General features: G+C 35.6%; 1 protein-coding gene across 2 annotated transcripts in view; it reads right to left on the reverse strand.

The window, feature by feature from the left end:
• Window positions 1-20,258, reverse strand: part of TBC1D5 (TBC1 domain family member 5) — a 486,227-nt gene that overhangs the window by 248,600 nt on the left and 217,369 nt on the right. For both annotated transcript variants that reach the window (XM_029940340.1, XM_029940339.1), the window contains one exon: window positions 18,338-18,404. In XM_029940340.1, the coding sequence (XP_029796200.1) occupies window positions 18,338-18,404 (67 nt within the window). The remainder of the gene's footprint in view (window positions 1-18,337; window positions 18,405-20,258) is intronic.

Consider the following 20,258-nt stretch of genomic DNA (forward strand, 5'->3'; position numbering starts at 1 on the left):
TTAACCTCCCTGTGTCTCTGTTTCCTCATCTGTAAAATGAAATAATAATAGCATCTACCTCAAAGAATTATCATGGGGACTAAAATACACGGCAAAGCCTCAGAAGCATGTCTAGCATATCATATTTTCTAAAATAATTATTGTTCACAATAATTGTAATACTGCTTTTATTTTAGTGTGTCTCATTACTGGTCCAAGGGAGGAGTTATTGATACATTAAAAATACCACAGCTTTGTCTGCTGCACATATTTCCAACGCAATATCTTGATTTTCAACACAATGAAACTTGGCTCAGTCGGTTAAGTGTCTGACTTCAGCTCAGGTCATGATCTCACAGTTGGTGGGTTCGAGCCCTGCATCGGTCTCGGTGTTGACAGCTCAGAGCCTGGAGCCTGCTATGGATTGTGTGACTCCTCCCTCTCTCTATGCTCCTCCCCTGCTCATGCTCTGTCTCTGTCTCAAAAATAAACAAACATTAAAAAAAAAAAACTAACATTATTTTCTCTTGATGCTCTTTCCACTGTTTTCATGCTTAATTCTTAGCCACTTCAAGCCCAGAAAGAAATGATCACTGATATCCTGTGTGTGTGTGTGTGTGTGTGTGTGTGTTTATATCACACAGGTTCATTTGTATTACTTACAATTTTTAAAATATATTATCATTTCCCAACAATCTCATCATATACTATCCACATCTCATAATCAAGCTTTTTTTTTACCCAGTTTTAGTAGTACTGAAAGATGAGGTAAGCAATGAATACATCTCAGAAATTGCAGGTCTAAATAGCTTGTGGTCTGCAAGCAAAAAGCCCAGATTTTAAATGCATTCTGAACCCAATAGGAATCAAAATTTGTGCAAGACCATGCAGTTCCATGGCCTGAAATCACCAACATGTTCCAGATGAGAGGGAAGCGTGAGGCAAGGGCTCCCCAGCCTCTTCCCAAATCAGCTCCTATTCACAGGTACTAAGTTGTGAAAGTAGACACAGCTGGTGGCTAGATTCATTGCCATCTTGTCAACTTAAGCAGCCTTTTAAGGTCAAGTTACATAGTACTTATGTAATGAAGGATAATTATTTGTTAGCTTAAATAAGACCCTGTGCCTTGATTACACTGTTGGTAAAGAGAAAAGGAGACTGAGGCATGTGAAATGGAAACATTATCTTTGGAATTCACAATCATTTAAATTTATTCATGGTACTTATACTTCCAATTAAGGCCCAACATCTCAAACTGATGACTAGCCCTAACAACAGAGAAACTTATATAGGCCACAAGATAACTTATTGTTTTTCTTTTCTATGGAATAGTGTTTTATTAACAGTGATACAGAGTAAACACAATAAACATTTAGTGCCTACTATGTGTCTAGCACTCAGAGACATCAGCAAAGGCATTAAGGAGGTAGATGGATAGGTAAACCCGTGATGCTACGGTTAAGGTAAAGCACTCTGGTAATCACGAAGGCAGAAATAGTTGTACAGGGGCGCCCGGGTGGTTCATTCAGTTAAGTGTCCGACTTAGCTCAGGTCATGATCTCACAGATTGTGGGTTCGAGCCCTGTGTCAGGCTCTGTGCTGACAGCTTGGAGCCTGGAGCCTGAAGCCTGCTTCAGATTATGTTACTTTCTCTCCCACTCGCACGCACACAGTCTCTCTCTCAAAAATAAATAAAAGGGGCTCCTGGGTGGCTCAGTCAGTTAACTGTCCAGCTTCGGCTCAGGTCATGATCCCATGGTTCATGGGTTTGAGCCCTGCATCAGGCTCTGTGCTGACAGCTAGCTCCGAGCCTGGAGCCTACTTCAGATTCTGGGTCTCCCTCTCTCTCTGACCCTCCCCTGCTCATGCTGTCTCTCTCTGTCTCTCAAAATAAATAAAAAACATTTTAAAAAATTTAAAAAATATAAGTAAATAAAAATTGAAGAAAAAAATTTTTAAAGAAATAGTTTTACACCTAAAAATTAAACTTAGTGTAGAAAATAATAGTAGTATTTAGTGGCACTCAAATTCTACCCTAAGAGCTGGGCTGTCACAGCTTAAGCAGTCCATAGAGGATAAAACATTGAACAGTTTAGCCCTTCTAAGGGGGCTGAACCAAAATAAAAGCTTTCTACAATCACAAATACAAATGGTGAACTACTCTGGAACTCAGATCAAGAAATGCAAAAATAATATTGAGGAGTCAGTGATAGAATTTTTCAGATTAATTAACAAAAATAAAGGAAAGGTCCTAAACTGTCCTATATTTTAAAAAAAGTATACAGTGTGCCTGTAACAGCCAAAATTGGACGATGATGCTATTAAAACGCTAAAAAAAAATCTTGATATGTTACAATCCATAGTATTTTAAGTAAATCGCTTTCAACCTTACAACAAATCTGGGGTGTTTATATTTAACTTCTCTTTATCAATGAGGAAACTAAGGCTCAGAAAAATTGAATAAGAAAAAAAAGAGAATTTGGAAAAGCATCTTTCTGGAATAACATGGAAGCAACATTAAAAGGGAAACATGATACTACAGATATCAAAGGATAAAAATGGCCTCTAGCAACAAGGCATGACAAGAATATGAGCTCAGATTTTCTTCCTTAGACTTCTAGTCTTTGAACATCAAGTCCAAGGGTACAGAGATAAGTTTTCATCAGCTGGACTGAGAAAATAAGTCAATAGTGGCGGTGAGTGGTTAAAAACAACCTGGTATTTAGGTGTGTAAGCACTTGAAAGGAAACAGATTAGAGCGACACCTGGGTCTTAAGGACTCTCGACAAAGCACTAGTGCCATCTAGTGGCAACCACTCTGCCTTGCAGGTACTGGGTCCCTAAAAGCAACCAGCATCTAAGGAGGGAAAGGCAGAGAGTGGTTTCCTTCCTCCAGCCAATGTTCATGGATCCATAGTGGCCGCCCTGGAAACACTGTGTTGAGGATTCTGAAGATACCAGGTGCTCCCCAGAGAAGAACGGTGTGAATGGTTAAAAATGTTGGCCTTGAGCGTTGAATAAATGAAATCAACTTTTGCAGCAACAATTGAGGGAGGTCTTCCCTCCAAGAATACCTATTTAGGTAGTTAAGGCTCTTGACAATGTGGTTTTTATTTTTGTTTTTTGACATTGAAATCAACTAGAATTTGCAGTGGATAAATACACTTGATGATCATACAGAGATCTCTATTTCTAATTATATATTTTAATGTAGTATTTTCCCAAGATATCCACATAAAATTGGTATAAAACTAGCTACTACCTTCTAAATTTAATTAAGTACTTTTGTAACCTAAATAATGCATAAATTACTTGATTATGCGGCAATTCTGGACTAGAAAAATTCTGAATTGTCCCACATGATGACATACCAGACAAAACAATTTCATACTGCTTGTTTTATATGATGATTTCTATCTCATTTTCATGCATTACTCAGGCAGGGAGCAAAGTCTCTATGGGGTTAACTGAAGAAACTCAACTACAATGACTGAAAATGGTTCAGACACTACATAGGGTCAAGTACTGAGTACTTGGAAAGAGATACTCTGGTTTTCACTGATAGAGAAACTGCTGAGGGGCCATGGAAGGGATTATCACCAGGGGGGACCTTCAACAGGTCCCAGAGAAGGGAGACTAAGAGGGAAGGAGCGGTAAGGAGGTGGTGTGGTGAAGGAGCCCCGCGGACACAGTCCCATAGTTTACAAGGTCAGCTAGTCCTCGAACACTTTGTGTTTTGAGACTCGACTAGAATGGCAGCAGCACTGCAGGCCAGGGCCAAAGAAAGGTGATCTTTCAGCACAGTTGAGACCAGAATACGATGTGTAGAATACTTGAAGATGAGAAAGCACACTGTAAGAAGACACGGTTTTCTGATCCTTAAGTGCATGGCAAATTTGAAACAACTGCCAATGAGTTCCCATAACTTGAAGATGAGAAAGCACACTGTAAGAAGACACGGTTTTCTGATCCTTAAGTGCATGGCAAATTTGAAACAACTGCCAATGAGTTCCCATAACTGCATTATCAGATATATAAGTAAAAGGACACAATAAACCTTAAATCTGTTTGGAAATATATTAGTGATTTTTACTAGTGAAAGGACTGTACATAAATTCAATATTCCAAGTCAAAGACTATATAGTTTTATGCCATCTTAAGTATGATTTTAAAAACACTATTCAAATAGAACAAGGAACATCTAACTAAAAAATCAATGGAAATATGAGAAGTGTAAATTAGGTATGTCAGCATCAGACTGCAAAGTGTGGCACCAGACATGGGTGAGCTACAACATTAGGACTGCAGGTGCCAAGATCAACCAGATAAACACTGATGTTATCTATAATTACCTCATTTTTAGCTTAAATCACAGGTAATGAGGGAACTCAGAGACTCTAAAAGGCAATTAGAAACTGTACTGGCTTCTTTGCTTCCTGTATCAGGAATTTTTAAAAACTTACTTTTATTTAAAGCTTTTTTCCTCCATAATGAACCATCAGGGCATATCACTTATACATATATAAATAAATATAAAAGCAGAATCACAATTACTCACAAGCTTAAAATGGATTTCTTTCTATGTCTAGGTAAAATACATTCTCATATGACGAGGCTCCATTGAAACAAAGGCAACAAATAGTTCACTGTGTGGAGGATTGTTAAAATTAATTTATGAGGATGGTCTGATTTGGGTTTGGGATTAACTCTGAATTGAGAAATCCTGAACTGCCACCTCAATATCCACAAGGAGACAAAGAACCAGGCTAGCTAGTTTTGGACTGTCAGATAGAAAATTCTTTTTGTAAAAAACATAGATCATTTTCTTTAAAGTATAATGTTTAAGAGCTTCTAAATTCAAGGCTATATTATGTAGGTAAAGTCAATAAATATGCCTTTAGAAAAAAAATCAAAAAAAGCTGTATCACAAGGTTATAAAAAAATTAAGTATAGAAATAAAGGTCATCAGACTACTAATCAAAGAACAGCATTTAGAAACGAGGAGAGAAAGGGATCCTGTACCAAACTATCTCTATGAAGTTGCCTAGAATGAATATATTTTATATTCCATAGTTAACTGAGGTTTCTTGTATAATGAATTCTTCGAGACACCTTCCTGCAGACTGCACCCGCCTGCTTACAGCCCCACTGAGCCACGTCTCCTTGCTACTTGGATGCTAGCACAAACTTGATATCTAACTTCCTGTATCATGGAGAATTAGCCACACGGTCTACAATATAAACAGTACTATGAAAGAAATGCGTACACAAATTATTTTGCAGTAACTCAAAAACAGGCGTTTATTTAGCAAAATCTGATGTCCTGATTAAGAGTCAATCCTATCTCATAAACCATGTTTTCAAGACTGGGCTGACTTATAGGATATTACACATAAAGAAAAATATGTGTGCTTCAAATAAATACTTTCTCTTGAAGAGATTTAAATGGATTATAACTGAATCCACATTCATTTGATAATCTGTAGATCAGCACTATCCAACAGAACCTTCTGGAAGAACAGGAAGGTTCTATATCTGACTGTCCAATATGGTAACCATTAATCACATGTGGCTACTAAGCAGTTGAAATAAGGCTAGTGCAACTCAAGAACTACATATTTTATCTTAATTTAAACCTAAGTTTAAATAGCCTCATGTCACCAGTTGTTCCTATATAGAACACCAAAATTCAAAGTGTTTTAAGGATAATAAACCATTCATATATATACATTTGACTTTTAAAGTAAAATCTGTAACACAAATATACACATGATACATATCACCCATAGTGTTACCAGGGAGAGAAGACAGATATACGTTAAATGTTAGGGGCACCTGGGTGGCTCAGTCGGGTAGCATCCGACTTTCGCTCAGGTCATGATCTCACAGTTTGTGGGTTCGAGCCCTGCATCAGGCTCTATGCTGACAGCTCAGAGCCTGGAGCCTGTCTTCAAAGTCTGTCTCCCTGTCTCTCTGACCTTCCCCTGCTCATGCTGTCTCTCTCTCTTAAAAATAAATAAAAATATTTATTAAAAATTTTCAAAAAAAAAAAGTTAAACAGTACAGGGACACCTGGGTAACTCAGTTGATTAAACGTCTGACTTTGGCTCAGGTCATGATCTTGCGGTCCGTGGGTTCAAGCCCCCGGGTCAGTCAGGCTCTGTACTGACAGCTCAGAGCCTACAGCCTGCTTCAGATTTTGTGTCTCCCTCTCTCTCTGCTTCTACCCTGTTCATGCTCTGTCTCTGTCTCTCAAAAATAAAAATATTTAAAAAAAAAATGAAAAAAAAGTTAAATAGTACAAGTAGTTAAAAACACAAGGTAATTCCATGAGAGATGTAACACAGTATAGAATTAACTCAATGCATGGCTAAGATCAGATATAGATGTTAACAGGTATTTTTTTTTCTTTTCTTTTCTCTGATTGCCTTTCCTTATGACTGTCTCTACCACCACACATCGCCCCTTGCTTCTTCCTACCTCCTCCTCCTCATACACACACATAAAAGTTAGGGAAGCAAATCTTTAGTGATGGCAGTTAACAAAAATGATCAATGGTGCAAGGAATCAGAACTAAGATTTGAATCATCAGCCTAGTATGACCATATTAGACTGCCTCAAAGATCCAAGAAATGAAAATTTTAAATGGAAGATAAATGGGTCATGTGATAAAATAAATTTTAGTTCAAGTCAATATGGACGTTACATACTTTATAATTTGTTTGGATTAATGTACCTAGGAAAATAATTTCACATGGGCCTCTGAACAGGTAAGGAAATATCCCTATCCAAGAATAGGGCCACTGAAAATTTCACATATTTATAATTTAAAAGAAAAATCTCACTACTATAAAAAAAATCCCATACTCAAATACCTAATTTACACAACATAATTAAAGACTAATGTATGCCACACACGACTTTTTTTTTGCAACATAAAAATGTAGAGAGTATCAAAATATTTCTAAATCTTACATAATTTTTTGTCCAAATGTGCTATACATTTGAAAAATGTATGGCTATTTGCCCCTACATTAAATAACTCCATACTGCTTTGCTTTTGGAGTTTTCCATTCTGTGTTCAGAGGCATTTTTCTCATGACTATTGGCTACCAATTTGTGTAATGATTGTACATTAGCTTTTAGACATCCTGAATCTACATCCTCTGTCACTGGCTCAGTCTGTTGTCTTTAAAATAAAGACAAAGAAACTAGACTTTAAGCTTCATACATTCTAGCCTAGTCAACATCATAAACTATCATAACCTTTTTTAGCTTAAGAAAAATGTGAAATAAGGCTGTGGAGTAGAATAAGGACTGAAAGGGCTCTCTAACTCTCTAATGCCTAAAAAAAGTTAAGAAACAAACGTCTTGGCATTCTAATAATCTCCCCCTACGTCTACATTTCTGGTTATATTCCAGCTGGTTGAAACTATTAGAAATTTGACCAGTAAGTAACTGATATGTCACTGTATATCCAAATATCAGCAGCCAATCCCATTTCCCAGCCTCGGTCCTTGAGCTTGGTCAAGAAAGACTTCACAAATTCTTTTTTTTTTTTTTTCTTAATTAAGTTTCACTTATTATTTTGAGGGAGGAGAAGGAGCGGGGAGGGGCAAAGAGGGAGGGAGAGACAAAATCCCAAGCAGGCTCAGGGCTCTCAGTGGAGAGCCTGGAACTCGGAGTATGAGATCCTGACCAGAGCAGAAATCAAGAGTCTGAGGCCTGACTAAGCCCCCCAGGTAGCCCAGTCACAGTCAAATTCTTAAGTGAGGAAGCCATTAGTAGCAGCTTAAATCAAAGTACCTTCTCCAGATGGGAGAGGAGGCAGGCCCAGAAGTGGCAACTGCATCAGGAGCTGGAAGGCAGCTATGCTCACCACTATACCACCAACGCCGGCTGCATCAGGAGTTGGGATGTCTTTTCTCTTTTAATGTTTGCTAGATTAAGGGTCCTAGCTAAGGTGTCTGACTGACGTGCTGGCAACCATCTAAGGGACTCTGCCCATGGGTGGGGGGGGACTTGAGGTTTGGGGCCCTATTTGGTCCTTGTTGGAATGGTTAGGGCAGCCTTTCACACCTGCAGGGAGGGGGCCGAAATTACAATGTAAATGTATTATAATGAAGCTATACTCCAGACAGAGGTCTTAGAGGAGACTACAGGTATCTCCCCCCACCCCCATCCAACCCCTTTCCTTAATGCCTACTCTATCTCAAAGAAAAGAAGGAAAAAGTCCTTTTCTGAATACTGAATATAGGGGGTGAGGGAGAAAGGATTGGGAGAAGACACTCAAATGAAGGAATCAGGGTGTGGAGACCTAATTTGAGTCTGCACTGCGTTTCCTATGTAGGCTAGAACACCAGTGGGAGTAGTATTTTTACTAGTGATTTTTTTAAAACAGTTGTTCTGCATCACAGTGGAAGATGAACCATTTTCTCATGACCTCCTTGTCCAAATTAAAATATGTTTCATAAAAGTCCTGTCTTAGGCAGAAGTATTCTGCACTGATAAAATTTTATGTTATCTGAAAGTTCACCTACTTCAAGAGAACTCAAATATAGTCCTGACTTTATAAGAGACCTTTTGTTATTTTTTTATTCTGTTATCCATATGCTTAATAATTCAGATATTCCCAAATGAATGCCATGAAAATTTTAATTATATGACCACAGATATCTTTATATGAACCAAAGAGATGTTTCCATAAAGCTGTCACATGGAATGCTAATATAAAATGGAAACTAGCACAAAAATGCTCATTTTCTATAGAGTTGTTTAAAATATTATGACTAGGTATGGCACATAGGCGTATAGAGGCAGGAAATGGGGGTTCCTTCTCTAGGTTCCACCAACAGTCCAGGTAACAGGGGGAGAAACAGGGATGGGACCAGTGTTAAAAATGTCAATCAGACAACCCGGGCTTTGTTTATGAATCCCACTCCCTGCACCCTCTTCTAGATCTCTTAAATAGAAAGAAAGTAGTTCCTGTTCAATCTACATAATCAGAATACAAACAAGAGAAATGGGGTCTGGGTTTGACCCAGTGGTCAAGTGGGGAGAGGCAAGCACACAACAGTAGTTACTTAAGAGATTATAAACTCATTACTGAGCACTGAACAAAATCCACGTAACAAGAGGTCCGTGCCTGCTTCAGTGACAGTACGGCTCTGTTGCTCAAGACGACTTTAAGATCCAGAAGCATATTAAAAAATTGGAATGAGATTCAAAAGACAGTGTTCAGCTATCCTGTTTTGCTTCAAATGGGTACAGAGACTTGGGCTTGTCATCCGAATTACTTTTCTAATCTGAACAAATAGCTTGAAATGCAGTATTTGAAAATCCTTGAAATATGTCAACCAGCTAAACTACTATATCTATCTCAGAACATTGCATCTATAATCATGCAATGAAAACTATGTCCATATGTTCAGATGATAGTAGGACTTCTTTTAAATTTCAAATATTCTCTCATTAGCAGGCTATTTTTTATTCCATAACTGCTTTATTGATTTTTCCCATATTTCTAGGCACATAATATTCATTCTCAATTGTATCATTATCAACTATTTCATATAGTTTTGTGACTTAAAGATTCACATTTTCACCACCCAGTTAAAATTTTTGATCATGGATTTAAATGTATCAAACACCTACGATATTATAAAATCTAAAACTTCAATACTATCGAAACATTAGGTCATGCAAAGTAAAAATATCAACACAATGAAACCAATATATGTAAATACTCACACTGTAAGGGCCACTTTAGCTGTCTTTTATAACTGAGGGCATAATTTTGTCACTAGCAAATATAAGGCCAATCAATCTAACCATTCTAATAGTGCCAAAAAAAAAAAAAGAAAGAAAGAAATGCACCATTAGAGAGTAGAAAATGAAGACTGTCTTTATTCATATTCACCTCACAGGAAACTCTTGCCCCTCTAGAATGTCCAGCAGTCATTACCTTCCCCTTAACCACAACTTCCCCAACCCCTCAAGTTTAACTACTCCATCTGAGGAAAATGCAGCCCCTTCATAACACTGACCATAATCTACATCAGCTGCGTCCCTGTCTGTCTCCCCTCCTACATGATAAGTGGGCAGTGTTTTATTCCTTTCAGTCTCGGAGGTTTAGTGCACTTGGCTTGCCTGTAATGGGTGTACAATAAAGATCTGCAGAACGACTAAAGATATGTTAGGTCTCTTGACAACAACAACAAAAAGATATAAAAAATATCAGAAAAAAACTTCCAAAAACTCTAGATTAGGAGAAAAAAAAAACAATGAAAAAATGAAGAAAGAAAAGAAAAGGATTACTAACCCATGTCACTTTCCCCAGAAGGCAGGGTAATTTGATACAGAAAATACACAAATACTGAATATCAATCTCTATTAAAATATTCTGTGAAAATTCCACCTTTAAACTGTATCTTTGAGACTTACAAATTTTTTGTCAAATCAAAAATCAATAGTTAAGTCTTACATAGAGCTAACTATATAAAGTCAACCCATAAGTAAATAAACGAGCAAGCTATTTGTGAAATGTTTAAAAAGATGTATAACTTTTCATTTTTAAACCATACTTCTTTGTATTACTTTCTCAAATTATAGATCCAGTAACACATTCAACATTACTGACCAAACATTTAATTGGTTTTGTCTATTTCACTGCCACACTTAAAAAATGAAGCATGCTAGGGCCACCTGGGAGTCTCAGTCGATTGAGTGTCCAACTCTTGATTTCAACTCAGGTCGTGATCCAGGGTTGTGGGATCGAGGCGAGCCTGAGCTGGGTTACACACGGAATGTGGAGTCTTCTAGGGATCCTCTCTCTTTCTCTCTCCCTCCCTCCCTCTCTCTCTCTCTCTCTCTCTCTCTCTCTCTCTCTCTCTCTCTCTCTCTCCCTCCCTCCCTCCCTCCCTCCGCTCTTCTCCTCTACTTGTGCTCTAAAATTTGTTTTAAAAAATTTTTAAAGAAAACAGTGAGGCATGCTACTATATATTACAAATAGTGACCCATGGGCTGCCAGGAGTACATTTTAACTGGGAAACAGAGGGAAACACAAGTGTGTCCTGGGGAAGGGACTCTCAGTGCTGACTGACCCAGAGCAGCTTATCCTCGTATTTGAAATGTATGCCTGTCTCTTCAAAGAGAAACATTTACACAGCCTTGGATGACTGGAGCTTGCAGCTGACTATGTAAATAAACAAATACGAAAAATTTTTTCCCCCAGAACCTGGCTACAGATAATAAAAAGGGCTTGAAGGGACTTCTGAGGCAAAGGAAGTCAAACTATGTATGCTCAAGTCAGTCTGGGTTATGTTAATTTAAGACTGTAAATGCAAAGAAACCAGTTAATTATTTAAATGGAAGGTAACATTTTCAGAGCCTTAAGTGATCAATAATTAGATCAAACAGTTGTATATTACAGAAGAGCATAGATACTGACCAGTTCCATTATCATAAAAAATAAATTACAAGAAGATATATTCATTATTCAAGTATGATTTTTCTCCTTCTCTCCAATATGGCTCCATTATGGAGTTATAATAAGAGGTATTATTTTGATTTTGGTTTCTGGAAAATGCAAAGGTTATATTTTCTGCTCTCTGAAGTTATCATTTAACTATAAAGGTTGTGGTGCTATTTCAACAAATATGAAAATGAGAAATAAGAAAATGTGATATTGAGATTGTAAGGTTAAATGAGTGTGGATTTTATAAATATTCTTCCAATAGAATCTATAGATTACTGTAGATATTTATAGATTTGATCTTTTATAGATAACTGTAAATCTAATCCTTAGAACTGCACAGAATTTTTAAAAATACTTTTCTGAGACAAAGAACAGCTGTAATAAGTGAAAAAGTTGATTAAAATTTACAGGGAATTTTAGGGGCACCTGGGTGGCTTAGTTAGGGAAGTGTCTGACTTTGGGATTTGGCTTAGGTCATGAACTCACAGCTGGTGGGTTCCAGCCCTGCATCAGGTTCCATGTTGGCAGTGTGGAGCCTGCTTGGTATTCACTCTCTTTCTCTCTGTGTCTCTCCCTCACTCTCTCTTTCTCAAGATACATAAATAAACTTTTAAAATTACAGAAAGTTTTAGAAAAGAGAGAAAGGAAAGGTGCAAAAAACCAGTACATGTTATTTACTGTGTGTTAGTTGGCTGGGCCAGGTGTCCTACACACGTGTAGGTGTGCCCTCCAACTCTGCGATATGGGGGCTGTTAACAGTCCAATCTTAGAAATGAGGTAGCCACGAATCAGAGAGGTTAACTATCTTGCCTAAGGTCAGTTAAGTGATAGAGCTAAGATACAAACTTTAGTCATATTTCTATCTGTGTGCTTTTTCCAAACGGTTTCCCTAAATCATGTGTTTAGTCTTAAAAATAGGTAGATTTTGTATTATATAGGTACATAGATTCTCAACAAAATATAGGCAACGCAAAGTGAGAAAGGCAATGCTAGGAATCAGGAAAAAGCTTTCTCATTTACATACTAAGCTATGATACTCTGGAAAAACAAAATGGCACGGCTTAGGAACTACTTAAAATGACTGGGTGGTGGAAGACTGGGGCGGAAATTCAAGTTAGTCTCCATTACCTTTAGCATATGCTGTGTACTGAATGTCTCCCCCTGCCAAATTCACATGCTGAACCCCAATGCCCAGTGTGATGGGTGTTTGGGAGTGGGACCACATGAATACAACTAGTGGCTCAGAGAGCTCTCTGGCCCCTCTGTTATATAAGAACACTGTGGAAAGACAGAGAACCAGGAGTGGGCCCTTACTGGATACCCAATCTGCCAGCACCTTAATCGTGGACTTCTCAGCATCCCAAACTGTGAGAAATAAATTTCTGTTGCTTACAAGCCACCTAGTCTGTGGTATCTGTTACAGTGGCTTGAATAGACTAGTAGCATAACATTCAGCAATTACATTAATTCTCTGACTCCATATTCTTAAATATAACAGATTAACAAACTTCTATCACTCTAAGAGTGTAACCAGAACCCAAATTTCTAAATTTTAAATCCAAAGCATGCTTTTGTTCTATTGACCTCTCATAACATTTTGAATCACTACTTCATGGTTGATTTAAGACACACATGACACACTTAGAGACACAAATGGGGGAAAAGGTATTATACTCAAGAGATATATAAATGATAGAAGAATATTTCCCACATTCTCTCACATTACTGATTACACATATATAGGATAAATATTTTTGTGATAAAACTATAATCCTAAGTTTTTAAAGTTCACTCAATGACTAAACAATGTTCAAATTAGTGTATTTTTATTTTTTAGAAAAAGAATTAACTTTAGATTCAAGAAGCTGAACCAACTATACTATTTTTAAAACATTTTATCAACTTAAACAGCCTTCAACTTTCTGGGCTATAGAACACATCATATTGAGAAAGGGAAGCAACTTCAATATTAAGAAATTATAAATACCACCAATTTAGAGCCAAGTGGCTTTTTATCATCTTTCCTTTTTAAGGCAAGAAAAAAATATATTAGAAAAAAAAGGTACCTTTATTTCTGCAACAAAGAAACTTTTGAAATATGAAATACAGTATTTCTTTAGAGGAAAAAATAGGAAGCTAAAAAGAATGGGTATTTCTTGATTTACAAAAACATAATGGGGACTTTACAAATATTTAAGGTCTTTATAAATTTTTCAAGTGTCAAGTCATCCCACTATGCCAGCTGTAGGATTTACTAATTCAAAAGACATGCCTAAGTATTTTGCAATCTTATCTACATCCAACTATCTTTGTCTTTCTAACTCAACACCAGGGTTTCTAACTATTACAATCTTTGTTTACTGGCTATGAGTTAGAACAACTATTGGTTATTGCTATTTTCAACTGTGTCTCCTGTAGTCAACACTTCAATTACAGAGTATTATTTGAAAATTATCCAATTGTCAAAGTTCACAAGAGAATACATTTTCCTTAATGACACAGCTTGGGAAAATACACCCAGCAATGGTACCATTGCAACTTAATGGGTGATATTAAATTGTAAAAAAAAATTAGGATAGACTACATGATTTACTACCACATATCAGAATCTAGAAAATCAGTTACATACACAAGTGTATCTAAAAATAATCTACAATGACTTATATTCTATCCTATGACATTTATACAATGCCAAACTGATGTCTGATGTTAAGCAATATTCTGAGTTTCCCACAGAATGCCAATAACTGGCCTGAGTCTTCTCTAACTAAACTATTTAACCAATGTATTTCAACATGGATTTGTCACTCTGCAAACACAACCTAAATCTTAAATGAGGCAATCCTCAATCTTTAAATCCCAAATCAAAAACGAGGCAAAAATGAAGTTGTTTTCTATTTGGGGAATTACAACATTATATGTGACAAAAGCAATACATGGACTCAAAAACCATATAGACGTCTATGAACTTCCGTGGAAGTTATAATTTAATCAACAAAGATATGTAAAAACCTAGGGTAAAAAAAGGAATGTTCAAAAATGTTCACCTTCAATTTATTTCATAGGTCACTGTTATACCGTCTAATAAGATAATTAAAAACATGCAAGCAGCTGGTACTACAGCTAAACAGATTAACGTAATAGTCTGTAGTCCTATGTGCTGGCGAGGGGCTCGCCTCCTCGGAGAGGAGAAGGTCAGCTGCCCTTGGGAAGAGGAGGGTGGTGGGGAGAGACCATCCCTTCTACCGTGTGGCCCTGGGCCCCAGCCACTAAGCTAATCAGCTACTGCAAACTGCTAATGGCAAACGACTACTCTTCTTTCATACCCAGCAAGGGTCTCTCAGGTTTAAGAGTTAAATCGGAAATATAGAAAACTCACATAATCTGACAGAAAACACTGGTCTTTAAAAAAGCATATGATCTATTGCATAAACTAATAGTATCTTCTCAATTCTTAACATTTTCCATTTTAACACAACATCTGCAAAATGGTTGGGGGACAAGTAACTGAATTTTAACAAAAACTAAAAATCTACTCTATTACGTAGGCATCATATAATAATCATACTGGTGCCTCAGGAGTTAAATATAACTGTACTCCATTTGAATCAATGAAGCAAAACCACAAAAGATGCAAATCCAAGTAAAACCTCCTGGCCTATGAACAACACATCTATGAACATTAGACATATAAAACTATCATGTTAGGATCTGATTGATTATAAATTTCAAAATTTGTCAAAATTCCAAAAATCCGCCTCCGACTTTATACAAATAATAAAACATCTTCCTTTTCTCACTATTATGTGCACACATTTGCCATACAAAGGCAGCCCAGAACCCTGTATCGGACACTGAGAGTTTCAAGCCTCAGGTTAAGCTTGCTCTTAGCTCCCTTTCAGCTAACAAACAAGTTATTTTCCTGTAAGACACATATTTTTTTATCTTCCTTGTAGTGTCTCTGTATCAGAGCACTGTGAAAAATTCTAAACACCAGAAGGTTAATGATGATGACAATGATGATAATGACACTGACTGGAAGATAAAAGCAGCTAATATTTATGCAGCACTCATCATGTGACACTACCCCAGTAACTCCTTATAACAAGTGTTATAATACCCCCACTTTAATGTTGAGGAAACTGAGGCTAAGACTTGCCCCAAGTTTCCGAAGTACTTGGAGCCAGGATTTAAACCATCTCACTATATTTAAATATTATTAACAAATGAAAATCCAAACAACAAAAATCCGTGACCATGCCCTCTTGAAAGTGACAATCTAAGACCATGTAAGACAAAAATTGGAAAGAGTTTAGACTTAGGTCACCAATTCAAGACCGAATTCAAAAGTTAATAAAACCTTGGCATATGCTAAAGGTACATGTGTTGGAGGGTTAAGTGAAACTAAGGCAACAAAGTTGCCAATTTATATGAAAGAATAATATCTAAAGAATTAGTAACGCCATGGCTTTGCATTTGGATTTCCAAAAGGCTTTACTTTACACGTCTTATCTCAGTCTTTAAAACACTTGTGAGGAGAGAGCAGGTTAGACGCTGTAATGTCTGTCTTCTAAGATGATAAACGGAAGCTAATCGTTATCCGGACACGAGTATATGTAGTCTGAACAGGACGGCACGAGGCTGAGAGCCAGGACTGTCTGACGGTGAGAAAGGTCAGGGTTTCTGAGACAGTGTACAGAATACAAAGGCAGCGCTGTGAGGCTCAAGGGTCTATGAGGGTTGAAATATTCACATTTTTCTAATAACTTATTTCTTTTAAGTTTAAGACAGCAACGATAGCAACAGAAAAATCATTTGTTTCCAAAAGTGAATTTTACTGACAATCCTGTTGCCATTTTCATATGATTGTGCAACAATTCCTAGGTTTTATCAGTTAACCTTAATATGAAAATATACCCCAGAGCTCTGCTTCTATGAATTCTGCATTTAACCCACGTGTCAAATTCACAAGTAAGCTCATGATATTGTAAGAGCTACTGCCTGCTGAGTAGAAAAATATTCATTTCATATCTTAAATACTATAATACTATTTAATAACAGCACTGGCCTGCCAACTATTAAAAGCTCATCTTTATATATTGTACTACCTGAGCTTTTTATCTTGCCTTTTTAATTACAACAATAAATTAATATCCTAACATTACAACACTGACAGGCATTGATTAAAATTATATTAGTTAACAACATTAGTATTTATTGTGCAAAGTTGCATTAGGAGTTCATTTTCAAAGTACAATTATCATTCAATAATACTAAAATACTTTAATCTTCAAACTGTTCAAGAATAAAATAAGCTACAAGATAATACTGTACCTTCACATTAACACATCCCTCTTAACTTTATATTATGTCCATTATTTACTATAATCAGCTAAACTACAAATGTAGTTGTAAAATTAAATTTACCAACAAAATTTATACACATACGGGTTTTCTTTCTTTTGAAATACATCTCTTTTTTCCTTTTGTCTTAGTTTTTTATTGTATTTATATCTAATAATGATACTAACACAGATTTCACATGTATTATACTAACATTCCTCACCTACAGATCAAATCATGAATGTTTAACTATTATATTTACTTCAGCACTAGAAGAAGGATTTGAAGAATTCCAACATTTATAAGGTAGGATGAGAACAGTGAAAATATAATGACAGCATATTACTGCTGTGATAATACCCTTCTAGAACACCACGGGAACATAAGCCTTTTGTAGTATCTGTGACACTTGAACGACTGATTATTTATACAGACCCAACTGATATAAAATAAAGATGTCAAGTGTTTCAATTACCATCTCATTTCTGGAATTCATAAACAAATTGTAAAAAAACTTTCCCATTTACCACACTCTTATTAAGTGCTTCCTGTATACAAGGCCCTATTCTAGATATTAAAAGCTTGCCTGGGATTTGAAAAAAAAACAAATGACACAGTTCCAATTAGTGATATACAATATGTATTCAAATAAAAATATAAAGATTCCTATCATAAACTCCATATTTATTACATAAACGGAATTACAGCTTAACATCCAAATGAGTTTCCAAGTGTACAGTGGTTCTACTGTGTGTTTTATAGTGTCATCGCTGAAGTGTCAGAACTAATTAATCATAAGGACAATGTACTCAAAGTATTTCTCAAGAATCTGCATTGCTATCTACAATGCCAAAATGTATTACTAGATGTGTACCTTTTTTTTCTTAAAACAAACAACCTAGAGATTTTAGATCATGTTGGTTAAGGATATGAATTTTTGAATACTACTGGAAATAACATAATCTTTCTTCATCCTAGGCTTCCCTGTTATGAAGGTACAAAATCCATCAACATTCACTCAAGCATATCAAGTTATAAGGAAAACATTACCAAAATACTAGATATGTTTTTTTTTACTAGTGTATCCTTTTTAAAAAAAATCACTAATTGAGATGTAACTGTCCTGTTTGCTGAAGAGTCAAATGGGACATTAACAAACAGCACTTATTGTAACCATGGAGTACATTTCATACTCTTAGATGCTTGTAAGGAATATATCCTCTTTTAAAAGGAAACTTAAACGGAAGCCTTTAGTACTGTAACAGATTACTGGGAAAACAAAACTAAAATTGATTATACTACATGTGCATTCATACCAATTATTCTACTATATGCTAACAACTGATATCTACAATAAGGCCATTTACTCAAGAATTTAAAAGGTTACATTTTTCATTACTCAATCACATATCACAACATTATTTACGTTTGATGTATTTTTAAAACACAGGTAACAATTCCTTACTACTCTTAGAATCCTGTAACATTAGGTAGCTTGTATATTATCTTGTAATATGTATCTATGTATTCATCACCTACCTATAAGAATTAAAAGTCCCATCTGAATCTAAAGTAGAACTTCTTCTTCCATTTTTATTTGAATCTCCTGGAAAAAGAAATTTAAAAATACTGAAATAATGAAGATTATCAAACTGAATATTTTAATTGAAAAGCTGCTGTGTGACAGCTCTACGCAGTATATTGGGTCCAAAAGCATATAACCCTTTCTCCCTAACCCCCAAATATCTTTTGCAATCAGTACTCTTTAGTCAAAAAATTCATTTAGGTGCTAAAATATGAACTAATACCAACAACTCCTAACTGGATAGGAATAATATCAAAGTAATTGTTAACAGGAACAAATGAATTACAGTAGACATTTTCCTCTTATGAATCACAAACAAAACTGAAACTTATAAACCATTTAATCACACACTAAGGATTATAAATAAAGGGAAACTCTTAGTGACCAAGTCACCTGTCCTGGCCACTGGTACAGTCAAAATAGAGCGACTGGAACTTCGCCAGTCCCCAGTGCTCCAGGCTCTAGGGATCTGGTAAGCAGAGAAGGAAAACAGAAAGCAGGCTTGGGAGGTACTGCATGCATTCTAAGGAGCTTTCAATACACCTTAATGTGTTCTTCCTGAAACTTTATGTTTCAACTGTGGGCAAAAGTTCAGCGGTTTTAAAAATGGAAAAATAACACTGAAAGATATTTCGGTATCATGCAGTAATATCAAACATTTAGGAAAAAAACTCCACATAAGAAACAGTTATATTCATTGTATGAGACACAGAACAAATTCATACCTATCAGTTTAAAGATTACAGAATAAAAATAAATGTGCTAAAGGAGCTTAAAAAATGCTTGCCAATGCCACAATACAAAATATATATGCTTATTAAAAGAAATTTAAATTTAGTAGTTTATATTTTAAAATATATACTTCAAAGTATAGTTTTTATGAAACCATAGTATCCTACTAGCCCATTTATTCTTAGAAATGCATGAAAAAGACGAGATTGTGATGACATTTTATACTCCTAGTTCCTGTAATGTAACTTTCAAATATCAGGTTATATCATTTTTATGATATTTAAAGCTTAATAATTTAATGATTTATCCATTTTAATATATATACTTTTAATCCACTTTGAACAATCTAGGTGCCACTGGAGATCATCACAGTGGTCCTGGCTAAGTCAAATAGTAATTACAGAGCATTCACTTTAAAGATGAGATTATTTTTAATTATTGAGTACAGTACTTAAGGTACCATACTTATATAATTATGCTACTCATTAAATGGTTATTGAAAGCTGAAATGTAATTTTAATGACAGCTACCTATTTTTCTTTGCACATTTTATAGTTGACAGATTAGTCAAGAATGTTGGTTCTCTGCAAAATCTTTACTGTTGTGCCAAAGTGTTTAGCAGGACAAGAACTGGACTGGGTCCACTTACTAACTTTTAACTCTATTCTTTTTTCAAAATGCACTTTCAGGGTTTTTTTTTCCCCCATTAAACAAAAATCCTAAAATGGATTACAACATTCAAAACTATTGCCAAATTTTATAGAAGAAAATTACCCAAAAACACTTTAAATGTTTAAGATAAATTTAGCTGGGTATATTTTGTTAATTCTTTGAAAACACAGACACTGTAGGATTACTCACACAAGATACTTCATTTTCTTTTAAAAATTAATGGTATTATAATAAATAAATGCAAAGAATTTAAAGAAAATTAGTCTGTTTCTTGCTAAATGAAAATTTCCTACAACACATGTTATTTAACAGCTTGCAGACATTTCCTGTGAAACATTCTATAATCAGTATAAAATAAGTACTACATCATACATTTAAAATATAAGCCTTCTTTTTCTTTAAAACTAAAGATTATTATTAAACACATAAGATTTCACCAACAGAATATTTCTTCCTTTCTGCCATTTACCA

This window comes from Suricata suricatta, chromosome 5 (assembly GCF_006229205.1).
Source record: "Suricata suricatta isolate VVHF042 chromosome 5, meerkat_22Aug2017_6uvM2_HiC, whole genome shotgun sequence".
In the NCBI taxonomy this organism is placed as follows: Eukaryota; Metazoa; Chordata; class Mammalia; order Carnivora; family Herpestidae; genus Suricata; species Suricata suricatta.